Source organism: Sarcophilus harrisii, chromosome 2 (assembly GCF_902635505.1).
Source record: "Sarcophilus harrisii chromosome 2, mSarHar1.11, whole genome shotgun sequence".
Taxonomy (NCBI): domain Eukaryota; kingdom Metazoa; phylum Chordata; class Mammalia; order Dasyuromorphia; family Dasyuridae; genus Sarcophilus; species Sarcophilus harrisii.
In genome coordinates, this window is record NC_045427.1 from 648,182,332 (window position 1) to 648,206,006 (window position 23,675).

At 36.4% G+C, this 23,675-nt stretch overlaps 1 protein-coding gene across 2 annotated transcripts in view; it reads left to right on the forward strand.

The window, feature by feature from the left end:
- The window catches only part of PCDH15 (protocadherin related 15), a 2,067,151-nt gene that overhangs the window by 1,506,055 nt on the left and 537,421 nt on the right, over nt 1-23,675 (forward strand). For both annotated transcript variants that reach the window (XM_031956966.1, XM_031956965.1), the window contains one exon: nt 4,638-4,757. In XM_031956966.1, the coding sequence (XP_031812826.1) occupies nt 4,638-4,757 (120 nt within the window). The remainder of the gene's footprint in view (nt 1-4,637; nt 4,758-23,675) is intronic.

Sequence of the window (23,675 nt, forward strand, 5' to 3'; positions counted from 1 at the left end):
TCAGTGTAGTTTAAGTTTTGATTGGTCTTACTAACATGTACTTTGCCCAAGGTCCAACCTAGTTAAGTATATACATAAGTTATAGTCCAGGTTGGCTATAGGGAAGCTCATTTTTCAGACATGAAAATGTAATCTCCAGAGCAAAGAAGCATCTGTTTCCATGGAGAGGGTCCCTATGTAGATGAAATCACAGATATCTTATGTTTTGAATTAGATTTGGAAGAAATACGTATAAGGGCAAGCAATGTCTTTAGTGATTATCCTTGACTCTTTTCCTTTGTTCACTAGGAAAGAGAATCTGTATTTTGACATTAGTACCTGAGATGACAAGAACAAGGTTTCTATCAAGGCCTTAACTTATTCTCACTTAGCCAAGACAAGATCACACCAAAATACATAAAAACATGCAAGCACAAAGATCTAGACAAAATCTAGACAAAAATAAAATAGTCCCTGTCCTCACAGAACTTACATTCAAGCAGGGGAAACAGCAGGTACATGCAATGATATATATATTCCATACTTTATACACACACACATAAATGTATATATTAACTATTTTCCCTGGTATATGCATATATAACACTACACAATACACACATGTGTATGCAAACACATATATGTGCACATATGTATATACATTGTATACTTAGGTTGTGTGCACATGTGTATATATCTATTCATATGTGTATATAAATATGTTCATGTGTTCATATGCAGACTAGATATAAGATACTTGTAAGCCCTGTGCAAAGCACTAGAGTTAAAACAAACAAACAAACAAACAAACAAACAAAAACAAAAAAACAAAAAACAGTCACTGCCTTTAAGGCAAGACAAGTTAGTACCATTTACTAAGTTTCTACTTCCTCCCAGTGCTAAGCACTGCAATTCTTCCTTTCCTCAAGGATAATCCATTAGACCAGGGGAGATAGCACAGCCATATAGTCATGAAATGGGCATCTGGTACGTGCCGTATTCCATCCACTTGTCAAGATAGGACCTTTAAGTGGAAGATGCCAGGCAGATGATGCAAAAAGATATGATTTCACATAAGGGAAAACAGCTTGGAGATGCTAGAACAGTTGTGGACCTTATATAACTACAACTGGTTAATCATGTGTAGAAGAAAAAGCTTTTTGATTGGGATTGAAGCAGTCCAATGGACTTGTCAATTAGAATTTGACAAATCTTTGACAATTCAGTCTCATTTGCTTCTAAGAGTTTTCCATGATTACTTAGGTCATGTTGTACAGTGAAAATAGCAGAGTCATCTAACTATGGTATATTGCAGGAAACTGTAATTCAGATCTAGGCCAGCGTGGATGTCCTGGGGGACACGGAATCACCTTCAGGACTCAAACACGACTGGAAGATTCATCTTGTGTCAGTTGTGCTTCATCTGGATACTGACTTTTTATAACCATTACTGTGTAGAAACTGAGTTAAATTTAGAGCCCACTCCCTCAGAGACCAATGCAGTAGAGAAGAGAACATGAGCAGCAAGTATAGAGGGAAAATTTTTGTATGTTTGTTTTTGCAAGATCCATGAAGTAATTTTGATCTGATTTTTCTCATGCAGCAAGCTAAATGTGGAAATGTGTATAGAAGAATTGCAAATGTTTAACATATATTGGATTACTTGCTGTCTAAGAGGGCCAGGGGAAGGGAGGAAAAATATTTGAAACACAAGGTTTTGCAAGGGTGAATGCTGAAAATTATCTATGCATACATTTTGAAAATAAAAAGCTAAAAAAAATCCATGAAGTAAAACTTTCCTTGTAAAAGATAATCAACATTGTCATTAAATTGAACTTATTGGTTGGTCATCATGAGCTATTGTGGAAACATAGCTATTGTGGGCTGAAGGTGATGACAAAGAAAAGAAACATTCAATTTTTCTCAGGGTGCTAAGCCCTGAGAGGGTAAAATTAAGTTCCATTGGTAAATACAATATAAATGCTAGGCAATTGCAGGCATTATGCAATGTGCTGGGGATATAAAAACAAAAAACAAAATGTCAACAACAAAAACAACAAAAAGTACGTGTTTATTCAAGGAATTGCCAGTCAATCAATGGAGCCAGCACATGCATGTATCCACATGATGTGGAAATACAGAAATACAAGATGGTTGAAGAAAGCTCCAATGGTTGTGGTTCTGGTGGGATAGGGTGTAGGTCAATAAATCGACTTGTAGGTTACCATGACCAATGAATGAATCGTCAAGTGAAAGAACTACTGGAAATAATGCCCTCTATTTATACTTAGCTACTCGTGATAAATCCAACACATGCTATTTCTGGAACTTTATTTGAGGTTTTTTCAGAATACACCAACCTGCCAGAGCTATCATCCTCTGATGTAGCAGTCCAAAAGCCAAGGATAAATTCCACATTAGAGTTCAAATAACAGCATAGGGGAGACTGCACTTAAATCACAGTGTAAAAAATAAACAATTATGTTGAAGCATCCCATTGTATTGATCTTTCTGATTTAATTCTTCTATGTCATAATACTCACCACATTCAACTGCCTAAAACAATGTTGATGTTGCCAATTTCCCCCCAAGAAGCAAAAAACACTAGAGAGAGATTACTTCTAATCCTCAGATTACTTCTTTGGAGAAGTAGAGAACAAAGTACAGATAAATCATCGGGTTTTTTTCCTATCCTCACAGAAGAAAATAAAAGAACATGTTTCATTAGAAAAGACATCAAATAGCCACATTATTCTGACAATAGAAATGAGTCAAGGAATTTTGAAAATAAACACCTTAACAATAGAGAGATTATAATAAGACTTTTCAGGATTCAGAGGAGATTGTCACTTCAGACTGATGTTTGGCAAGGATCCAATCACTTGGTATCTTATTCCCGGCTTTCAGGATGATTTTTCTATTGTCATGTTTCACAAAATTTCTTTTTTTTAAAAATAGACTAGATAGAAAAATACACAGTCTGGGGTTTAATTTAAATGATTTAATATTTCTAATCCTACTTTAAAAAAAAAAAACTTTAGGTTTCTAGGCAATAATAATATCAAAAGCCCAAGATATGGATGACTAGGCCAGTGATGTATTCATATTTACATAAGAGAGGCTTTAACAAAAAAAAAATCTATTAAGACACACCCCACATGGACTGTCAGATTTTTGTTTACTTCCATTTTAAATTAAAACACCAGTAACAAAATAAAACTTTTCTGTCAAAAGAAAATAAAAGCCCACCTTTGACTGCAAGTCATTTATCTAGATTTTTTGGGAAGAGATTCAATTTTTCTTTGAATATCCTTTCTGAAAGTGCCTCCAAAGAAGGAGTAACAGCTGAAAAAGATAAAAAATATGATATAGTAGGTACTTGGAAACTACTACCAATTTAGAGTATGAATATTGATTTCTGGAAATCCTCTTCTTTCATAGGCTCTGCACCAAAAGGGCATTTTTTTTTTCCTGGAAATGGAGGACATCAGCATGTTTATTAATTTCCTGAGAACAAATCATTTTTTTAATAAAATATGCTAATTTTTAAAAAATTATTGAATGTCAAATTATATGTATTTATACTTGGACTATAAACTCCTTGAAAACTGGGTTTTTTTATTCTCTCCTTTTTTTGTATCTAGTACATATCACAGTACCTAATACTTAGTAGACAATTAATGCATATTGACTTACCTTGACTTGATGCATAATCTTATTACCTTCTGATAATTTTCAATTCTTAAAACTAGAGTGACCCCTTTTGTGATGATTTAATAATGATTTCTAAATTCAAAGTATAAATGGGATATAAAATTTGGTGATACTTATTCATGTCCAGAAAAACAGGATTGAATTAAATTGGGGGATCAAGATGATGGAGTTAGACCAGAATGGCCCTCCCTCTTGGGCTAATTTGATACCATTACACTGTGGCTGGTTTTTCAAGCTTGTTGGGCTCTTTCTGAGTTCTTGATCTATCTACAAAGCATTTATCAACTTAGAATCACTGCTGGGACACTGTGAGGCATCCCAGGGAGGTTTGCTTATAGGAAATTGTCTTTATTATTGGAAAATATAGATAAGACTCTTTTACGCATACCTATTAGCCTCCTACACTGTCCTGCTCCATGAGATGTTTGAGAATAAAGACTGACATTTGCCTCTTTTTGTATTCCCACTGTTCAGCAAAGTGCCTGGCACATAGTAGCTGCTTAAAGGTTCAATGATTGATAGATTATAATGGAAAGGAGCTTACGACTATTCAATGAATGAAAATTAACTTTTCATATGAATAAGTCATTTAATTAATAGAGAAGTTTACCATATGTGTGTTCATGTGCATGTATGTGTGTGTACATCTAATTATCAAAGTACTAACAGGTTGAAGTGGAAATAGGAAATGCCATATGTCCATTTACCCACTAGTAGCCAACAGCTTAAATTCAGGGGATGCTTCCAGTGCCAGGGACTATATTGAACCCACCTGAGTGATATTGTGGGCCAAGAAGGCCATTTGGTATGCTTCCAATCACACTCCAGGAGTAGCTGCCTACATTGATTACACACAGTCCTGATTATGGCTAAATGATTCAGGCTCAGTGTGGGTAAGGAATTTTGAGGTCTTATTCTTTTTTTGTTATTTCATTTCTTTTCAGCTGACACCAGTGGGAACCACCATATTCACAGGGTTTTCTGGAGATAATGGAGCCACAGACATAGACGATGGTCCCAATGGACAGATTGAATATGTCATCCAGTACAACCCAGATGATCCGGTAAGTATCTGCTTTGAAGGGACAGTCAGTTAATTCTGATGAATCAAGATCAAATGTGTTATTTATTTATTTATTTGTTAACTAGATCCCTGATTTCAATACAACAGTGATTTCAAGTGAAGAATTTTCTTTACCAATGCATATTAGATATAGCTCTGTAATGTATAGTCTTAAAGAGTTGTTTTTTTTTTTTTTTTGGGGGGGGGGGGAGTTGGTACTGAGGTTGAATGATTTATGCTAAGTCAAATAACCAGTAGGTATCAGGAAACATACTTGAATCCATCTGTTCTACTTTACCTAGCTTTCTATCCACTATACAATACTGTGGAGAGGAGTGTGTTTATTATTATTGTGATATTCTAATAATGGTTTTCTAATCCATTGACTATGATTACTCTTACTTTTTTTTAAATTTAATATGATTTAGCTACAATTAAAATTTAGTCAAAAAATTCTACTTCTTTCTCTGTGTGGAACTTCAGAAGTTTTGATCAAAGTTATATACTTCTAAGAAAAATATAACAGTAATAACTAGTATTTAAGTAGTGCTTTATGGTTTGTAATATTCTTTTAAAAATTTGATATCATTTGATCCTCACAGCAGCCCTGTGAGATTGGTGCTATCATTATCCCCATTTCAACATGAGAGAACTGGGGCTATCTAGATTAAAGAGGTTTACCCAGCTCCTCCTACCTTTAAACTCAGATCCTATCCATTATGCACTATAATAGCCCATCATGCCTTATTATATCAATATTCCTGTTCAAAATAAGAAGAAAGACATTCCAAGGTAGTTTTCAAAAGTTTATTTAGCCTTATGGCATTGCCATTAGTGAACCTGAGATCATTCTTCTGCATCTTTTACTCCAAAACAAAATGTTTCTGTTTTGCTATCCCTATAAATGGAAGTGGAACACTCCACATTAGAGGAGAGAAACATCAAGTTCAGCAAAACAGGAGTTTTGTGGAAATCAGCACCTCTAGTTATGTTCAACCCAATAAGTCAAAAGCATAAGAAATCTGAACACTGTCTAATAGCTTTTTAATGGAAAGGGGTTACTAACACAGATATATTTTTAAATAAAAGGCTATATCTTGACCCTACAGGGTAATGTGTATGGCTTTGATATATTTAGTAAAATTTATAGAAACAGAACGCTTGGGAAATGGGGTAAATTCTGTGTAGGGCAAGAAAATAGTTATAACTGAAAAAGTCAATATGTAGATGAAATGTTGAGAGATAACCAGGAGCTCTATTTGAAACCATATGATGTTAATAATATAACAAAATGTAACATAATATAAATTAATATAAAGCTTACCATAATACCTGACCCACCATAAGAACTGAGTAAATGTTTGTTGTCTATCTGTGTGTCCCTAAGATATTAGATATTCCACATGTGGGGGATTTACAGAACAACAAAAACAAAGTATGGCTGGATTAATTTTCCAGTAGAATAGAAGGTCCTTGAAAGGAGAAGTGATATCAGTTTCATTTTTTTGTTTCCTACCTACCACAGTGCCTGGCACATAAAGTTGCTTAATATTTTTTGTTATCTAATTAAATTGAATTGTTCTGAACTGAAATGAATTGAATTAAAATAATTATAGGACAAGTAAAATGTCAGTGGAAAAAAAAACTTCAAAACCTTTACAAAATCACATCAAAGTCAGGCTACTTTTTGAGACCCTATTAACATGGCCATCTCAGATCTGTAGAGAGCAGATGAATATTATTTCACTTAAGAGTTCTAATAGAATCTGAAATACTACAGTTGATGGTCCTTTCAATCCCATGTACAGATAAATGGCTTCCCTATTTCCAAATAATCAGATAATATCAATTAGTTTTTTTGTTTTTTTTTTAAGAAAATGGATTTATAGAAACAGGACCATGGGGAGTGAATGTGGATCACAACATAGTATTTTCATCTTTTTTATTGTTTGCTTGCTTTTTTTTTTTCCTTTATCATTTTTTTTTTCTTTTTGATCGTTTTTTTTTTTTTTTGTGCAACATGTAAATGTGGAAATATGTTTAGAAGAATCTCACAATATGGAATTACTTGCTATCTAGGGGAGAGGATAGGAGGGAAAGGAAGGGACAAAAATTTGGACCACAAGGTTTGGCAAGTATGAATGTTGAAAACTATCTTTGCATGCATTTTGAAAATAAAAAGCTATTATTAAAAAAAGAAAATAAAAGAAAAGAATTTATTTAGTGAGAACATATAGTGAATGGTTACACATAGACCTCCACCAAAAAACAAAACAAAACTCCATAAACCAGGGGTACACTCAGAATCCATTAGAGATGGCACATAATCCGTGGGGAGAGTAGGCTGAAACATTGCATATAAAGCTAGTAGAGTATCACCTTAGGAAACAAAGGGACAATTGAAAGCTCCTTTGGAAATGTTTTATCCTCATCCTCATTATCCCTTCCACATCATTGCTTTCTCCACCATAATTTTGATATATCACAGAATGACATAAGAAATTAGATGGAAACTATTTGAGAGTTTTGTGGCAGCTGTAGATAACAGGAGAAAGCCAATAGATGACACAGAAAAAAAGTTTAGGAACTCAGAAATATATAAATTTTTTTAGTATTACATATCATCAATACCATAGTAATTCATAATTCTTCTTGGGTGTGATGGAATGGCCAAAACTATTTATGTGGATTTTCCAGGTCATGGGGGTTACCTCCTAAGATATGGAAAGGATAATTGTAGTATGTATGATAAAATGTAGTACTTATGAGGTACCTCTTAGGTGTAACTGTGCTGGATTTTAAGAATAAATGTAGCCTTACAGAGACTGAGGTTGAGTTTTCTCTCCCCCAAGGTCTCATGTCCCCTGAAGTGGTTCTAATAGAACCTTCATCAGTCAGTCTTGATCCAGAGATACTACTATTGATACACATGGAACTTCCAGATCTTCTTTGATTCTGACTTGGTCATTCCATCTCTGAATGCAAAAAATAGGAAATAACACACAAAAAAAAAAACTGTCACACATTCAGTTTGGCTCCTCTGTAGGAGAGAAGGAATTGACTAATGGGCTGAGGGAAAATATGAAAAATGGAGGGGAAAAGCTGAGAAGCTGGGAAAGCCTGTAGGTCTGAGCAGTGGAAAAGAGGCAGATGAAAGCCTCCTATGGGACCAGTAGCTCACAGCTCTGTAGATTTATTTCTAATGGACCAGCACAGGTAAAATGTTAGTCTTTTTGATTAGGATTTAGGATTCTTTGTAACCCTGGAGTTGAAGACACAGGAAAAGAACCAATTATCATTCTTCAGCAGGACAAATCTCTGATCTCAAAAGACCTCCAAAGGATGGCATAAAGTAATGGCCATTGTTTGTCCTTGTCATTTGAAGATATTCTTTGAACTCCCCAATTAGTTTGAGTGAAAATGTGCTGCTATTCTATAACATGTGGTGGTAATTCTTTATTCTTCACCAGTCTGCTCCTTATCTTATTCTGAGCACCTCTTCCTCACACCCCCTCCACCACCAACAAAGAAGAAAGGACACATACATTCTAGGATGGATGACCTCTTATCTCAGATGGAATTCTGAATTGACAATAGGTTGGATTAGAGGGCCCTTGAGGTTCCTCCCCACTCTGACATTCTGAGATTCTGATTCTGTGAAATTCTGATTATTTTAAACAGAATTCCAGATGCCTTTGTGTTCAATTGCGTATTCTGTTCAGTAGTTGGTAGAGTAGCAACAGAATATGAATGTTACTTTGTGAAAAAAAAATTTTTTTTTCTGTATAACTATTGCTTGATTATCCAAAATCCTCAGGGGCTGGAATATGGGAGATTGGTGAAAATCAATACAAAGACAATGGACAATCCCAAAATTGGTAGCACTATGGTCATTGTCAAAATTTAGCAACGTTCAATTCAAAACAGTAAATGTATATTAAGCAGATACTATATTCCAGGGAGTGTGCTAAACCCTTAATCCCCAAATGGGATAGTCTCTGCCCTCAAGGAGTTTGCATTCTCCTTGGTCACTGCTAATAGGAACCAAAATGTAAACATTGCAGAAATTCATTTCTTTAATTTGAACCAATGCCCACCCGAAATGCAGGAGGGACTATGAAAAACATTCTTCTCTGAAATCCTCTTAGCTTCAGTAATTTTCCCTGAGACTGAAATGTCTCAATTAGTAGTTAAATAATGGTTAGTGAAGTCAAGAAATTGTTGTTGTTTGGTTGTGTCCAGCTCTTTGTGTTCCCATTTGGGATTTTTTGGCAAAGTTGCTGAAGTAATGTGCCCTTTCCTTCTTTAGCTCCTTTTACAGATGAGGAAACTGAGTCTCCTCACATTGTTTCTGAGGCCAAATTTGAACTCATCTCTTCCTAACTTCCGACCTGCTACCATATCCACTCTACCACCTACATGTCAGGAAAAATCTACATTGAAATCTAGTCAGCTAAGTAATGCCTGGAGTTAAGGAGACTATCTTCATGAGTTCAAATTGTAATGCTGGAGAAACTGAGGCAAGATAGAGATTAGAGAGTTTTTAATATTTTATTTGGATTTCTGAGAGGGAGAGATTGTGCTGTCCCCAGGGCTGATGTCCAAAGTATCCAGCAGTGAATGTGTCTGTTTACCATGAAATATATACCCTTGGCTCCAAGCTTGGGTAGCTAAACAAAGGCAGGGGGTGGTGTCCAAACTCTGGTGAGCAGGAATCTCCAGGCAGGGACCTTCAATGTCATTCTGACAGGTTGTGGGGTAGAACCATGAATTCTTGATGACTTAGGAGGAGTTAGGAGCCAGGAAGTCTGAACTCCCCCTTATCTTGAGTTTACACATTTACAATTTATAACCTTAGAGTAACTAGCCCTAAATTACATCAGTCCTAAGAATCAGGAGGGGGATTGTAAACCAGGGGGATTAAGGCAGAACAATTCAGGGAAACTGAAGCAGGACAATAAAAGGGAACTATGACAGAACAAAATCTAGCCATACATACTCACTAGGTGTGTGACCCTAGGCAAGTCGATTCTAACCCTGTTTGTCTCAGTTTTCTCATCTGTAAAATGAGCTAGAGAAGAAAATGACAAACCAGTCCAATATCTTTCCCAAGAAAGTCCCAAATTGGGTCATGAAGAGAATTACGGGGTCAGACACAGTGAGAATGACTGAATAACAATGAATGAAAATGAACAACAATGAATGAAAAGTCAATTTTACCCTGCTCTTATCCCCTGACTATCCCTCAGCTTCCTTATTTAATGTCTGCAACTCTAGTCCATCCTACACACAACCACCAAGTACTAGACCAGCTACTCGATCAACTCTAATATTTCTCTGTTACTTACAAGCTCAAAAATAAAGTCCTCTTTTTAGCTTTTAAATCCCTACAAAGCCTGGCCCCAATCCACTTTTTCCTAGCAGGCTTATTGGACATTATTCAACCTCCTGTGCTCTGAGATCCAGCCAGACTGCCTTTCTCTCTCTTTTTCCCACACAACACTTTGGATCCATTGCATTTGCCCCAGCCTTCCCCCTGCTCAATATGTTTCCCTTCCTGCCCCTGCCTTGCAGAGTCTTTCTTCTTCCTTTAAGATCCAACTCAGTAACACATTCTGCTTGAAGCTTTGCCTAATTCCCCATCTGCTGCTGCCTGGCTTCCAAATGTCAGAATTAAGTGCTCTGAGTTCATACTATATATACTTAGAAGGGGTGTTCCAAAAGCCAAAGCACAGTTGGAAGCATTAATGGCTTAAAGCTAATAACTTAAGGGTCCAAGTTCACTGCAAGAAGTCATAATTTCACTAATTATACTGATGAAACACTTTGGTTTGATACACAGTAGGCCTTTAACAAATATTTGTGGACTGATAAATTGATTCCCTGTAGGCATCATCTAGGTCCCTAGAGCAGCCTAAATATTTTCCCTTCTTTTTCCAATGTTCCCTCCCACTTCCAATCATTTATTGTTTCTCCTACAATAATGACCAAATTGCTATTAGGAAGTAAAATCTTCATGGATCTGAGAGCAAGAGCATGAGAGAAAGAGAGAGACACAGAAAGAGACAGAGAGACAGAGAGAGACAAAGAAGGAGGAGGAGGAGGAAGAGAAGGAGACAAAGACAAAGACAAAGAAGAAGATGAAGACAAGGATGACGAAGAAGGAAGATGAAGAAGAAAAAGAAGACGACGACAAAGAAGATGAAGATGAAGAGAAAGATGAAGATGAAGAAGAAAAAGAAGGAAGAACAAAGATAGGTGTTAGAATTCTTACAAGGTGCTAAATCAGTGGAATTGATAGACAATGGTTGTTTAGCAGGGTGCTTAACAGTTCTCTAAATGTACTTAGTACTTATTGGAGTTCCACAAGAGTCACCTCTTTAAGAGAGCATATATAAGGCGGAGCCCACTAAAGGACAAGCCAACTAAGATACAAGCCCACTCTTGGAGGCGGAGTCAGAGTCATTCCATTGTCCAGCCCTGTGCTGGCTAGAGACTCGGAGGGAGCTAGAGGCAGAAGCTGGCAGAGGCAAAGGACTAGCAGCGGGAACCCAGAGGAGAGATAGGCCTCTAAGAAAGTTAGAGCCTGGCTTTTTTTGTGCAACATGATATCTGTGGAAATACACACACACACACACACATTTATATAGAAGGATTGCATATGTTTTTAACCTCTTTTAGTTTACTTGCCATCTAAGGGAGAGGTGGAGGAAAGGATGGGAAAAATAATTTTGGAACACAAGGTTTTTCAAGAGTGAATCAACAAGGAAGGAAACAAGACTTAAAAGGAAACAATAAAGGATTTGGACTTTTAACTCCTGGCTGAATTTGAGGTGATTATTACTCAGAACTGAACTAAGGCTGCTTCCAGAAGCCCCCTAAGACGCCTGATCCCGGAGAACATTATATTTTAGAAAAGAACATTGCAGATAGGAACAAAGAAAAAAGAGAAAGAAAGAAGAAAGAAATGATCCCCCTCTGGGGAAGTATGGTCCTTGATGAAAGATATATATATATATGTATATATATATATATATATATATATATATATATATATATATACACACACATACATACATATACATACATTTTATTTATGTACCCCAGTGCTTAGCATAATTGCAAAGATGGTACAGACCTGCATTGAGGCAAGGACTTTCTTTATCTGGGAATCATAGATCCTTTTCATATATGATAGGGGCAGCTAAATGGCATAGTAAACAGATTACCAGGCCTCAAGTTAGGAACAATCTCATACATTTTATTTATGTACCCCAGTGCTTAGCATAATTGCAAAGATGGTGCAGACCTGCATTGAGGCAGGAACTTTCTTTATCGGGGAATCATAGATCCTTTTCATATATGATAGGGGCAGCTAGGTGGCATAGTAAACAGATTACCAGGCCTCAAGTTAGGAACAATCTTCCTGAGCTTAAATCTGGCCTCAGACTCTAGCTATATGACCTTAGGGAAATCAATTAATCCTTTTTGCCTCAGTTTCTCATCATAAAATAAGCTAGAGAAGGAAATAGCAAGCCACTCCAACATCTCTGCCAAGAAAACCCCAAATGGAATCTTGATAAGCTGGACACAACTAAAAGTAATAACATAACAACAACAACAAAATGATCAGTTCCCAAAGTATATATGCTTGGTATATCATTTTGAAAATAAATTTTTTGTTTTATTTTAAAAATAATAATAAAATAATTTTAATTTTCAAAATACATGAAAATATAGTTTTCATCAACCATCTTGCAAAATCTTGTGTTCCAAATTTTTCTCTTTCTCTTCCCCCCCCCTCCCCTAGACAACAAATAATCCAATAGAGGTTTAACTTGTGCAATTCTTCTAAATATACTTCCACATATATCATGCTGCACAAGAAAAATCAGATCAAAAGTGGAAAAATGAGAAAGAAAAACAAGCAAGCAAACAACAACAAAGGTGAAAACACAATGTTGTGATCCACATTCAGTCTCCATAGTTCTTTCCCTGGATGTGGATCACTCCATCCATCACCAGTCTATTGAAATTATCTTGAATCACCTAATTGTTGAAAAGAGCCAAGTTCATCATAGTTGATCATCACATAATATTTTTTTTTTCCCCCAAATAGAATCTTATTTAATCCTTCAGACAATCCTGTTATACAGGCATTTTTACTGCTGCTGCTATTGCTTAGTTATGGTCAAATCCAGATTCTGGAGTAGATGGACCCTTGATCCATTTGTTGCCTTTTGGAGCCATGAATGAGTTGCATGATAAGCAGTCGCCAAAGGTGCATGAGTAGTTCTCATACCAGAAAGACTAGTCTTCCCTAAACATCTTGCACACCCCATAGACACTTAATAGGTGCTACCATATGCTTGTTAAATGAACATGGAAAAGGCCATAGAAAAATACAATGAGTTTGAAAGAACTCAAATAGCCTCCTAATCAGGGGGATCATCCATCTCAAAATCAGATGATCAAATTAAGGGACAACCAATAAATTAGATGGGAGTGGGAGGAGACGTGTGTCTATGTGAGTGTGTTGTGAGTAATTTTATAATTACTTGCATTCCAAGCAAGAGGGGTGGGTAGGGGGAGAGGAAAGGATATGATGCCCTCTAATCCTTAATAAGTAGGGTCTAAAGTTCTATATATTCCAATGAGAATTCACCGGCTAGGCTCAAACTCAGATTTTCCTTCCTCCCCCCTTCTCCCTTCCCTCTTCTCCTTCCCCCCCCCCCACCCTCCTTCCCTCTTCCCCCTTTCCCCTTCCCCTTCTCTCTCCCCCTTTCCCCTCCCCCCTCCTCCTCCCCCTTCTCTCTCCCCTTTTCCCCTCCCATTTCTCCTTCCCCCTTCCCTCTTCTCCCTCCCCTCTTCCCCTCCTCCTTTCTCCCTTCCCCCTTCTCCCTTCCTCCTTCCCCTTCTTACTTCTCCCTTCCCTCTTCCCCCTTCCCTTATTGGGGTTAAGTGACTTGCCCAGGGTTACAAGATAAGCAGTCACCAAAGGTGCATGAATAGTTCCAGGAAGTATTTGAATTCAAGTCCTTCTAATTTTAGTGCCGGTGCTCTATCCACTGTACCACCTAGCTGTCCCTAAAGGTTTTTATTTTCAAAACACATGCATAAATAGTTTTCACCATTCACTCTTGGAAAACCTTGTGTTCCAAAATTATTTTTCCCTCCCTTTCCTTCACCACTCCCCTAGAGTAAGTTAAATAAAAGAGGTTAAAAATATATGCAGCATGATATTTGTGGAAATATAGAATATTTAAATATATTTATATTTCCACAAATATCATGCTGCACAAGAAAAATCAGATCAAAAAGGAAAAAAAAATAAGAAAGAAAACAAAATACAAGCAAGGAACAACAAAAAAAGGTGAGAATACTATGTTATGGTACATACTCCGTCCCCACAGTCCTCTGTCTCGCTGCAGATGGCTCTCTTTACAAGACAATTGGAACCAGTGTAAATCAACCAGAGTGAAAAGAGCCAAGTTCATCAGAATGGATCATCGTATAGTCTTGTTGTTGCTGTGTACAATATTTTCCAGGTTCTGCTCACTTCATTCAGCATCAGTTCACATAAGTCTTTCTAGAACTATCTGAAATCATTCTGCTGCTCATTTCTTTTGGAACAATCATATTCCATTACAATAATATACTATAATTGTTTTTTAGCCATTCTCCAATTGATGGGCATCCACTCAGTTTCCAGGTCCTTGCCACTATAAAAAGGGCTGCCACAAACATCTTTGCCCATGTGGGTCTTTTTCCCTTTGATCTCTTTGTAACCCAAGTATTTTAAAGGACTGCTTCCATGAGAAAAGTAAGGCATGGGTTAGCTAGGAGAGAATAACATTCACACACTTCCATCTAATTACATCAGATCTAGAAAAGTAAGAACTAACTTTGACATTTAGGAGCTCTTGGCAGAATCTGCTCCCATGTCAATATTGATAGTTGAAAATTTAGAAAGAGACCCAGAAATTATAAGCATATATGTAGAAAAATATATTAATATTTCGTCAGCCCTTGTACTATTTCAGAACTAATGAAAGTAGATTTCAGTTTTGGAAATCTTTGCCATATCTTATCAGGTAAAAAATAATAAAAACAAATAGCTTTTTCTTTGTTTAATCCATTTTTGTTTTGTTTTGTTTTGATTTTAAAGAAGGCTCTTGGCCTTCCCCATTTAACGTATCACAGTTTAGGGAGTTCAACATCTTTGGAAAACCAGCCTTTAGGAAACTTGAAAGGAAAATAACACTAAAATCATCTATAAAAGTTTTAACAGAACATAACGTTCATTTTAATCCCATTAACCAATCATTTATTAAGTTTTTTTGTGTGTTTTTTTTGTTTGTTTGTTGGGTTTTTGCCAGTCTCTATGCCATGTACTAGGGATGACAAAGACAAAAGCTGTTGAAATCCTAATGTCAACTCAACTTGAAACAAGGTGAAAACTCCACTAGGATTCCAACATAAAGCAAAGCTTCTGTCAATTAAAATAAGCTGTTACATGTTTTAGGGGATCAGATTTCTAAAAATAAGTAAGCAATTTGGTTCTATGGCTTGGATTTTTTCTTGTCCAAAACCAATTTGCAAGTTGGAAAGTGGATATTTTTCTCCTCTTCCTCCTCCTACTTTTTCTTCTTTTCTTCCCCTTCCTTCTCCTCTTTCTCCTCCTCCTTTTCTTCCTCTTTCTTCTATTGAGTGTTTTGGGAGGGTGTTTGTTTTGCTTTGCCAGTAGATTCTAATTCTAGTCAGGTATCTACAATTAAAAGTCTTACAATAAAATTGGATTTTTTTTTTAATTGGAAAAAGGGAAGGGGAGGAGATCTAGACAATTGTGTGTGTGTGTGTGTGTGTGTGTGTGTGTGTGTGTGTGTGTGTGTGAAGTAGAAATGCATGAATAGCCTATAGTCTACAAGAGTCCAAGATATAGCCCTAGATTCTTACTCAGCTTCTGTGTGACTTTGGACAAGTTATTCAACATCATTCAACCTTAGTTTTCTCATCTGTAAAATGGGAATATTCATAGGTTTTACTTTACCTAGTTATTGTGAAAGTCAAATGAAACTATATAAGAAAAGTACTTTGTAAATATAAAGCTTTAGTTATTTGCTGTGGTTGTTTATGTCATAAAAGTGTTATAAACAAACAAAAAAGATATAATTGCATTATTGTAGGACACTGGGGGCGGGGGATGGGAAGTAAACTAATTTAATATCCTTCTTTTAAAAGAAAATCTACTGTTGGTGTAAAGAAAGTTTCATTCTTAGTCTATTCACCAACCACCATTTCAACCCTTGTCATTCTTGTAAGGACTGGCCTGGAAGCTGTTCAGCACTTTCTGGGGGTAATATAATGGGATGTGGCAGAAACTACTGACAAGTCCCTTAAAGCTACCAAGCTTACTAAGCATGGAGCATCTGATTTTCCTTAGCTTCCCCTGCCACTCAAAAAACTGTTGAGAAAAGAACACTGAGTGACAGGCCTGGGCAGCTGATTTCTGGGAGACAAAGTAGGTTCTGACACAATTTTGTCAGTTTCTCTTGATCAGCTTCTAGCTCCTTCCTCATATATCTGAATCCCCAAGGCTCTAAGAAGGATCACAAACACTGTGGTATCATTGCCTTGGTGAACCTGGACTATTTTCCTGAATTGACAAAAGTATAATAAATGCTATAAAGCAAAAGTGTTTTGTGAATTGTTGTTGCTGTTTGTTTGTTTTGATTTATTTTATAGAAAATAGGCCATATTTTAGACACTTTTGAGTCCTATTGAATCTACGATAACTTGTCTAAGCTGGAAAGGATGCTATTAATGGAAATTCAAATGGACAATTTCAAATAAGCATGCCAGATTTTAAGGTTTGGGGCAACAAGGCTGTAAAGGAAGAATTTTTTTTTAAACTTGTTTTCCAGGTTTAACTATATCAATTTATAAGCTATATGGCCCCATTTTCACTACTCGGAGTAGGATTGACTTCTTGTAAGAAACACTTAGTCATTCAGGTGGCACAATGAATAGATTGTCCAGCCTTGAGTCAGGTTCAAATCTAACTTCAGATATTAACTGTTTGACTCTAGGAAAGTCACTTACCACTGTTTTTCTTAGTTTCCCTATCTGTAAAGTGAAGAAAATGGCAAACTACTCTAATAATTTCTTCAAGAAAATCCCAAATGGGATCATGAAGAGTCAGACATGACTGAAATGATTGAAAAACAACCAAAAGAATGCTTAAGTTCAATTTTTACCACAGACACTTATGTCTTTGACCCCTAAGTCACTTAAACTCTCCCAATTTCAGTTTCTTCATCTGTAAATGAAGATAATAATGGCACCTAACTCACAAGACTGGTATAAGAATCAAATGAATTAACATAAGTCAAGTACTTTGAGTATCAGAACCTGTTATCTACATGATAGGTGTAATTGTAAAATAATTCCTTTTTGACTAGATGACCTATGGCCTTCTTCTACTGTAAGAGGTGATTCATAGTAGTTGACAGAAATTGGAATATTCTTTTTTGTTTTTAGAATTTTATTCTTAAGAGTTTATGAACCCCTTTCTGTTAAGGGACAGGTCAATTCTGAGAGCCTTCACAGCTGTGAATCATAACATCTGAAGGAGTTGCAAGGCAGTTGCAACTTCTTAGGAAGACATTCTATATTTCCATTGAACTCTAAAAGATCAGCTTTCCTCCAAAATTTAGATTATTAGCCTATCCCTTGTTTTTTGTTTTTTTTATTTGTTTGTTTGTTTGTTTTTTCTCTTTAGCTATTAGAAATTTCAAGAGGATGTGGTCCCTCCCCTACTCCTTCAAGGTTCTCATCTTTTCCACACAATCACCATATTTACATTGTTTGTGAGCATCATTACTGTTCTTAGTACCATCACTTTAGAAGAATAAAATCATTATTAAGTGAATCAAAACAATATTTTCTCTTCTGCTTTTGACAGATTAAGAAGCTATCAAATAATCAGTCAAAAGGATATAGTAAGTGCTTATGTGCCAGGCAGTGTACTGAGCACTGGAGATTTTAGGGTGAATCCTGTCCCCCAAAATGGTCATGCTAAAGGGATAGATAATAATTCAAGAGAGAGACAACATACAAGATGAGGCAGCACAATATAGAGCACTGATTCTGAGTGTTCAAAGATCTGAGTTCAAATCTGTCCTCAAATTTTACTGGCTGTGTAATCCTGGGTAAATTATACCATCTCTCTTTGCCTCTGATTCCTCACCTGTTAAACGAGCATAATAGCAATACCTTCCTTGCAGGGTTGTTGTTGTAATCAAATTGGAACCATTTCTAAAGCCCTTATCACATGTCCAGTTCATGATGGGTATTATGGGAATGTATGTTCTCTATCCTTCCCCTATGTAAATAGAGAGAGAGAACTGATGACAGGAAACTTTCAAAGGAAGGCTTTGAAGATGCAAGTGCAGGAAGGAAGTGGCCCTTGCATAGTATGAAAGAAGTCGAGATAAAGGTGAGGAAGTAGACAGTCATTGCAAAAAATAACAGGATATGGAATATTGTTACACCCCTATGGACTACTCTAACCTGATAGCTCCTCTTTGAGTTACTTTTAATGCCCATTCGTCAACGGCACGGGTAGGCCACATTTACCCGTCTTCGGGCACCAACCCGAATCCCATAGAGACAGATCACCAGGAGGTAGGGGTGAAGCGAAAGAGAACTTTATTCTTAGATAGCACATATTTATACCTCCTTGAGGTTCTAGGGGAAGGGGAGGTCCTTTAGGAACCTGGCATAATGGGATTGACCCAAGAAGAAGGAGGGAGGTGTGCTAGGCTTTGAGAGCACTAAGGAAGGTCAGACACCCCCTCCTGGGGCTATGCCCCACCTCCATGTAGGACTCACCTGCGCCTCAGAACCTCTTATCCCTCAGGTCCTCCCACATGCCTTGAGCCACATTCCTTGCTCCCAGAGGCTTTTTAATCCTTAGAGAATATCATGTGTGAGAAAAGCCACAAGTCAGATATAGCCAGATCACAGAAATGTGTATAGGGAAGGAAAAGAGAAGAACATTGCAGATTGTGAAGTTTAATAGCTAAACAAATACATTTATATTTAACTCTGGAGTGAATAGACCATAGAGATGTGGTAGGATGTATTTCTTAGCAGCAGAATAGAGGATGAATTGAAGTAATCCAGGTCAGAGGCAATGAGAGCATAGCAGGACTTCACGGGTCACTGGACGTGTGTATAAAGCGAGCAAGAGTGAGGAGTTTAAAATGACACCAAATTTCAGGTCCTCAGAGACTGGGTAGATGATGATAAATTCAAATATATATATATATATATATATGTGTGTGTGTGTGTGTGTGTGTGTGTGTGTGTATCAAAAGTTTAGAAGGAGGATTAATTTGGAGATAAAAGTAATTTGTTTTGGACATGTTGGGCTTTGAAATGGCCACAATACATTTAGGCTGAAATGTCTAACCAGTCATTGGTAATGAGGGACTGGAGATCATAAAAGAAAAGCCAAGTCTTTATAGATCTGGAAATCATCAGCAAAGATGTGATAAGTGAAAGTGATAAAGTGAAGAGTACTAGGAGCCCAATCATGGGACACAGAGTTAGGGAAAATAATGTGGATAAGAGGTTGGCAATGGAGACTGCAAAGGGGTGATTAAAGTAGGATAAAGAGAACCAAGAGAGTAATGAATCATCAGGAAGGGAAGAATGTACAATAAGGAATGTTCAAAAGTGTCAAGTTCTAAAGCAGGGTTCTTCCAACACTGCAGGTCTGTGAATTCTCTCCATTTCACATTTGACTAGGATATGATGCACCTAAATTCCTTGTCCAGGGTTATCCAGACAGTATATGGTAAAGGTAAGAGGTGTTTCTGGATCTCAGGACAGGTATGGACTATGCCAAGGTGTTACTCAAATTACAAATATGTAAAATATTCCTAAGTGATTAGGAAAAAGTTGTGTTTTGGTTTGTTGTTACATATTAAAAACTAGCTATCTGCCATGACAGGAAAGAACACTTAAGAACTTCCTCCTGTTACCTTTGCTGGATCCTACTCCCAATCAAATCTCTGAACTGGGCTCCTTTCTCCCCTCGCCTCTCTTTTCTTCTTCTTTCCTTTTCTTCTCTCTTCTCTTCTCTTCTCCTTTCCTCTGCTCTACTTTCTTCCCTCTATTTCCTCTTTTGCCAGAGAAAATTTTATGCAGCCCTGGATATATAGTTACATAAAACAGATATACAGATCAAACAGTTACTAATAATAAATCATAACCTATTGATCCCCACATTCAATTACATGATCCCATATAGGGTCCCACCTCACAGTTTCAGGAGTTTTCCTTTATACCTTTCTTGGTGATCTTTTTAACCCCTGTATATTTCATGATTCTCTCTCTGCTTATGGGGGGGACTTTCAAATATACCTAATATACCTAAACTGTCCTTTGCCTTTCAGATATCTCAAGGTAGAAGTACAGTAGATATCTCAAACCCAGTGTGTCTATAGGGGAACTCGTTATCTTTCCCCCTAGATCTTCCTCACTTCCTACCTTCAATCTTACTATAACGGATAACAGCATCCTCCCAGGCCCTCAAGTTTACAACTCGAATGTCATCCTCATTTCCTCTCAATTCCCACGTCCCATCCATTTCCAAGGCCTCCACATTTAACCTTTGGAACACCTCTCAATTCACCTCCTTTTCTCTGGCACTGCCAATATTCCATTGTAGGCTCCCATCACCTTATGCCCTATCCCCAAGACACTAAGCAGTCTGATATAAGTTACGTATGTCCTGGAACATTTTAGATACTTAAGAAATGATTATTTTGAATTTGTCATTAAATTTACTACATTTCTAAGCTTTAATATTTATCATATTTGTAAATATAAATAAGACTTTGTGTTTTCATTTACTTGCTAGCACCTTCAAAAATAATTGCTTTGAGTCTCTACTGAGAATTCAAATGTTTATAAAATTCAAAAGAGCTTTGTACCCCATTTATTCTATACTTAATAGTCCAAATTAAAGTAAATGATCTTTCTTCATGTGATTATCTACCACAAAAGAAAACTGAACCGAGTCCTGATTTAATAATTTGCTAATTGTTGTTCTCTGCTGCACTCATTAGCCTGCAGGCAATGCTCAGTAAGTATGCTTCCTATGCATAACTTGGATATTACTTACCTCTTAAAGAATGGCTTCTTAGGAGTTTCTCTTTGCCATACCATTCATTTTAGTCTCCATAGCTAGGAATTCCCATGATGGCTCTTAAGACAATGTGTAATTTCAGTTTTCCTTCTACTTTGTTTTGGATTCTATCAGTTTAGTCATTTAACAAGATTTTGTTTGAATAAAATATCTGGCCAGTCAAAGCTCTTGCTTTTGAGACTCTATAGCTCTGAAATGTTCGTTTCTAGATGGCGACTTCCTTAATTCTGTCCCTACCTGGTTGCTTAGGACCTTTCTTCACAAAAATTCAGATTTCTGACATATTTTCCAGTTTTCACTCTATGATTCTGAGAAAAAAAAGAAAAAAAATTAAAGTAGTAGCTTGAGGGAAAATATTTGTAGTTTTCCCACTTATGGAGTATTATCTTCTTTGGGACAACTCAGCACTGAGGACCACAGTAGCCCTATCCCACACCAAGAGAAGAGTGTTGTTATTCGTTTATTTCTTTTAGTTATAGTAGAAAATGGGTTGTCCAGTAAATACTAGCATTTTATGAAAATGGCATAGTAATAACCCAAGAACTATATGAACACAATTACAAAACACTTCTCACACAAATAAAATCAGATCTAAACAATTGAGAAAATATCACTTGTTGATGGATAGGCCAAGCTAATATAATAAAAATGACAATTCTGCCTAAATTGGTCTACTTGTTCTGTGCTTTACCAATCAAATTGCCAAAACATGTTTCATAGAACTAGAAAAAAATAATAACAAAATTCATCTGGAAGTATAAAAGGTCAAGAATATCAAGGGAATCAATGAAAAACAAAATTACAAAGAATGGTGGCTTAGCAGTACCAAATGTAAAACTATATTATAAAGCAGCAGTAATTTGATACTAAGAAATTGAGTGGTGGATCAATGAAATAGATTAGATACACATGAGACAATAATCAAGACCTATAACAATCTAATATTTGATAAACTCCAAAACACCAACTTCTGGAATAAGAACTCATTATTTGACAAAAATTTCTGGGAAAATTGGAAATCAATATGTCAGAAGCTTTGCATAGATCTCTATCTCACACCCCATACTAAAATAAGATCAAAATGGATACATTATTTGGGCATAAAGGATGATGTCATGAACAAATGAAAAGAAAAAGGGATAATTTACTCTCAGATCTTTGGAGAAGGCAGGAATTTATAAGCAAAGAAAAACTAGAGAACACTATAGAGGGTAAAATGGACAATTATGATCACATTAAATTAAAAAGGTTTTGCACAAACAAAACTAACAGAAACAAGATTAAAAGGGAAGTACAAGGGTGGGGAAACATCTTTACAGCCAGTTATCTCTGATAAAGATCTCATTACTAAAATATATGAAGAAAACGACTATTGATAATTAGTCAAAGGATAGGAACAGACCATTTTTAGATAACAAAATTAAAGCCATTTATAATAATATGAAAAAAAATGTTCTAAATCACTATTTATTAGAAAAATGAAAATTAAAACAACTCTGAGATATCACCACTGGCTAAAGTGACAGGAAAAGATAAATATTAATGTTGGAGGGGTGTGGGAAAACTGGGACTCTTGGTCATTGGCGGAGTTGTGAAATGATCCAACCATTCTGGAGAGCAATATGGAACTGTGCCCAAAGGGCTATCAAAGTGTGCATACCTTTTGATCCAGCATTGTCCTTGCTGAGTCTGTATCCCAAGGAAATCCTAAAGGAGAAAAAAAAATCCAAATGTACAAAAATGTTTGTGGCAGCTCTTTTTGTAGTAGCAAAGAATTGGAAAAAGAGTGGATGTCCATCAATTGAGAATTTCAAGTACAGGCTAGCTCCCTGGAGGACCTCAGGGTCAGCCAGAATCAGGATAAATCAAAGTCTTTGGTCTTTAGGGGGAGAAGTGAAGGAGGCAGGGAAGCTGCTGTGCAGCTTGCCAAAGATGTATCCTGGATTCTGAAGTCTGGAGTCTCCAACCTCTCTCCTTCTCATCTTGCCGCCAAGTGCCTCTCACTTCTCTCCCTCTGCCCTTCACTCCTTGCCTACGATTATCTCACTACCAAATATTCAGCAAGCACCAATGGTGAGGAGAGCCATCATCCAAATATATGCTAATAGAGGTGTTGTCTCATATCGCATAGGTAGCCTTAAGTGCTCTCTTTCTGATTCATAGTTTCAGTCCTCTATAGAGAATGGCTAAACAAGTTGTGATACAGGAAGATAATGGAATATTATTTTTCTATTTAAAAAATAGTGAACAAGCTGATTATAGAAAGGCCTGGAAAGATTTAAATAGACTGATGCTGAACAAAAGAAGCAGAACCAGGAATATATTGTATACAATAACAGCAAGAATGTGCGATGATCAACTATGAAAAGCTTAGCTCTTCTCAGTGGTTCAGTGATCCAAAGCAATCTTAACAGACTGGACAGAAAATGCCATCTGCATCTAGAAAAAGAACTAAGGAGACCAAATGTAAATCAACACATACTATGTTTTATTCTTTTTTTCTGTTTGTTTTTTTTTTAAATCTCTGCCATTGCTTTTCTCTTTTGCTCTGATTTTTCTCTTCCATCATGATTCATAAAGCAATGTGGATTAAAAATAAAATAAATAAACTTAAAAAAGAAAAAGAAACAAAGAAAATAGCATCATAGTTGGGAGAGCAGGTTACAAATAACTTTTGGAAGTAGACAATGCTGAATTCAT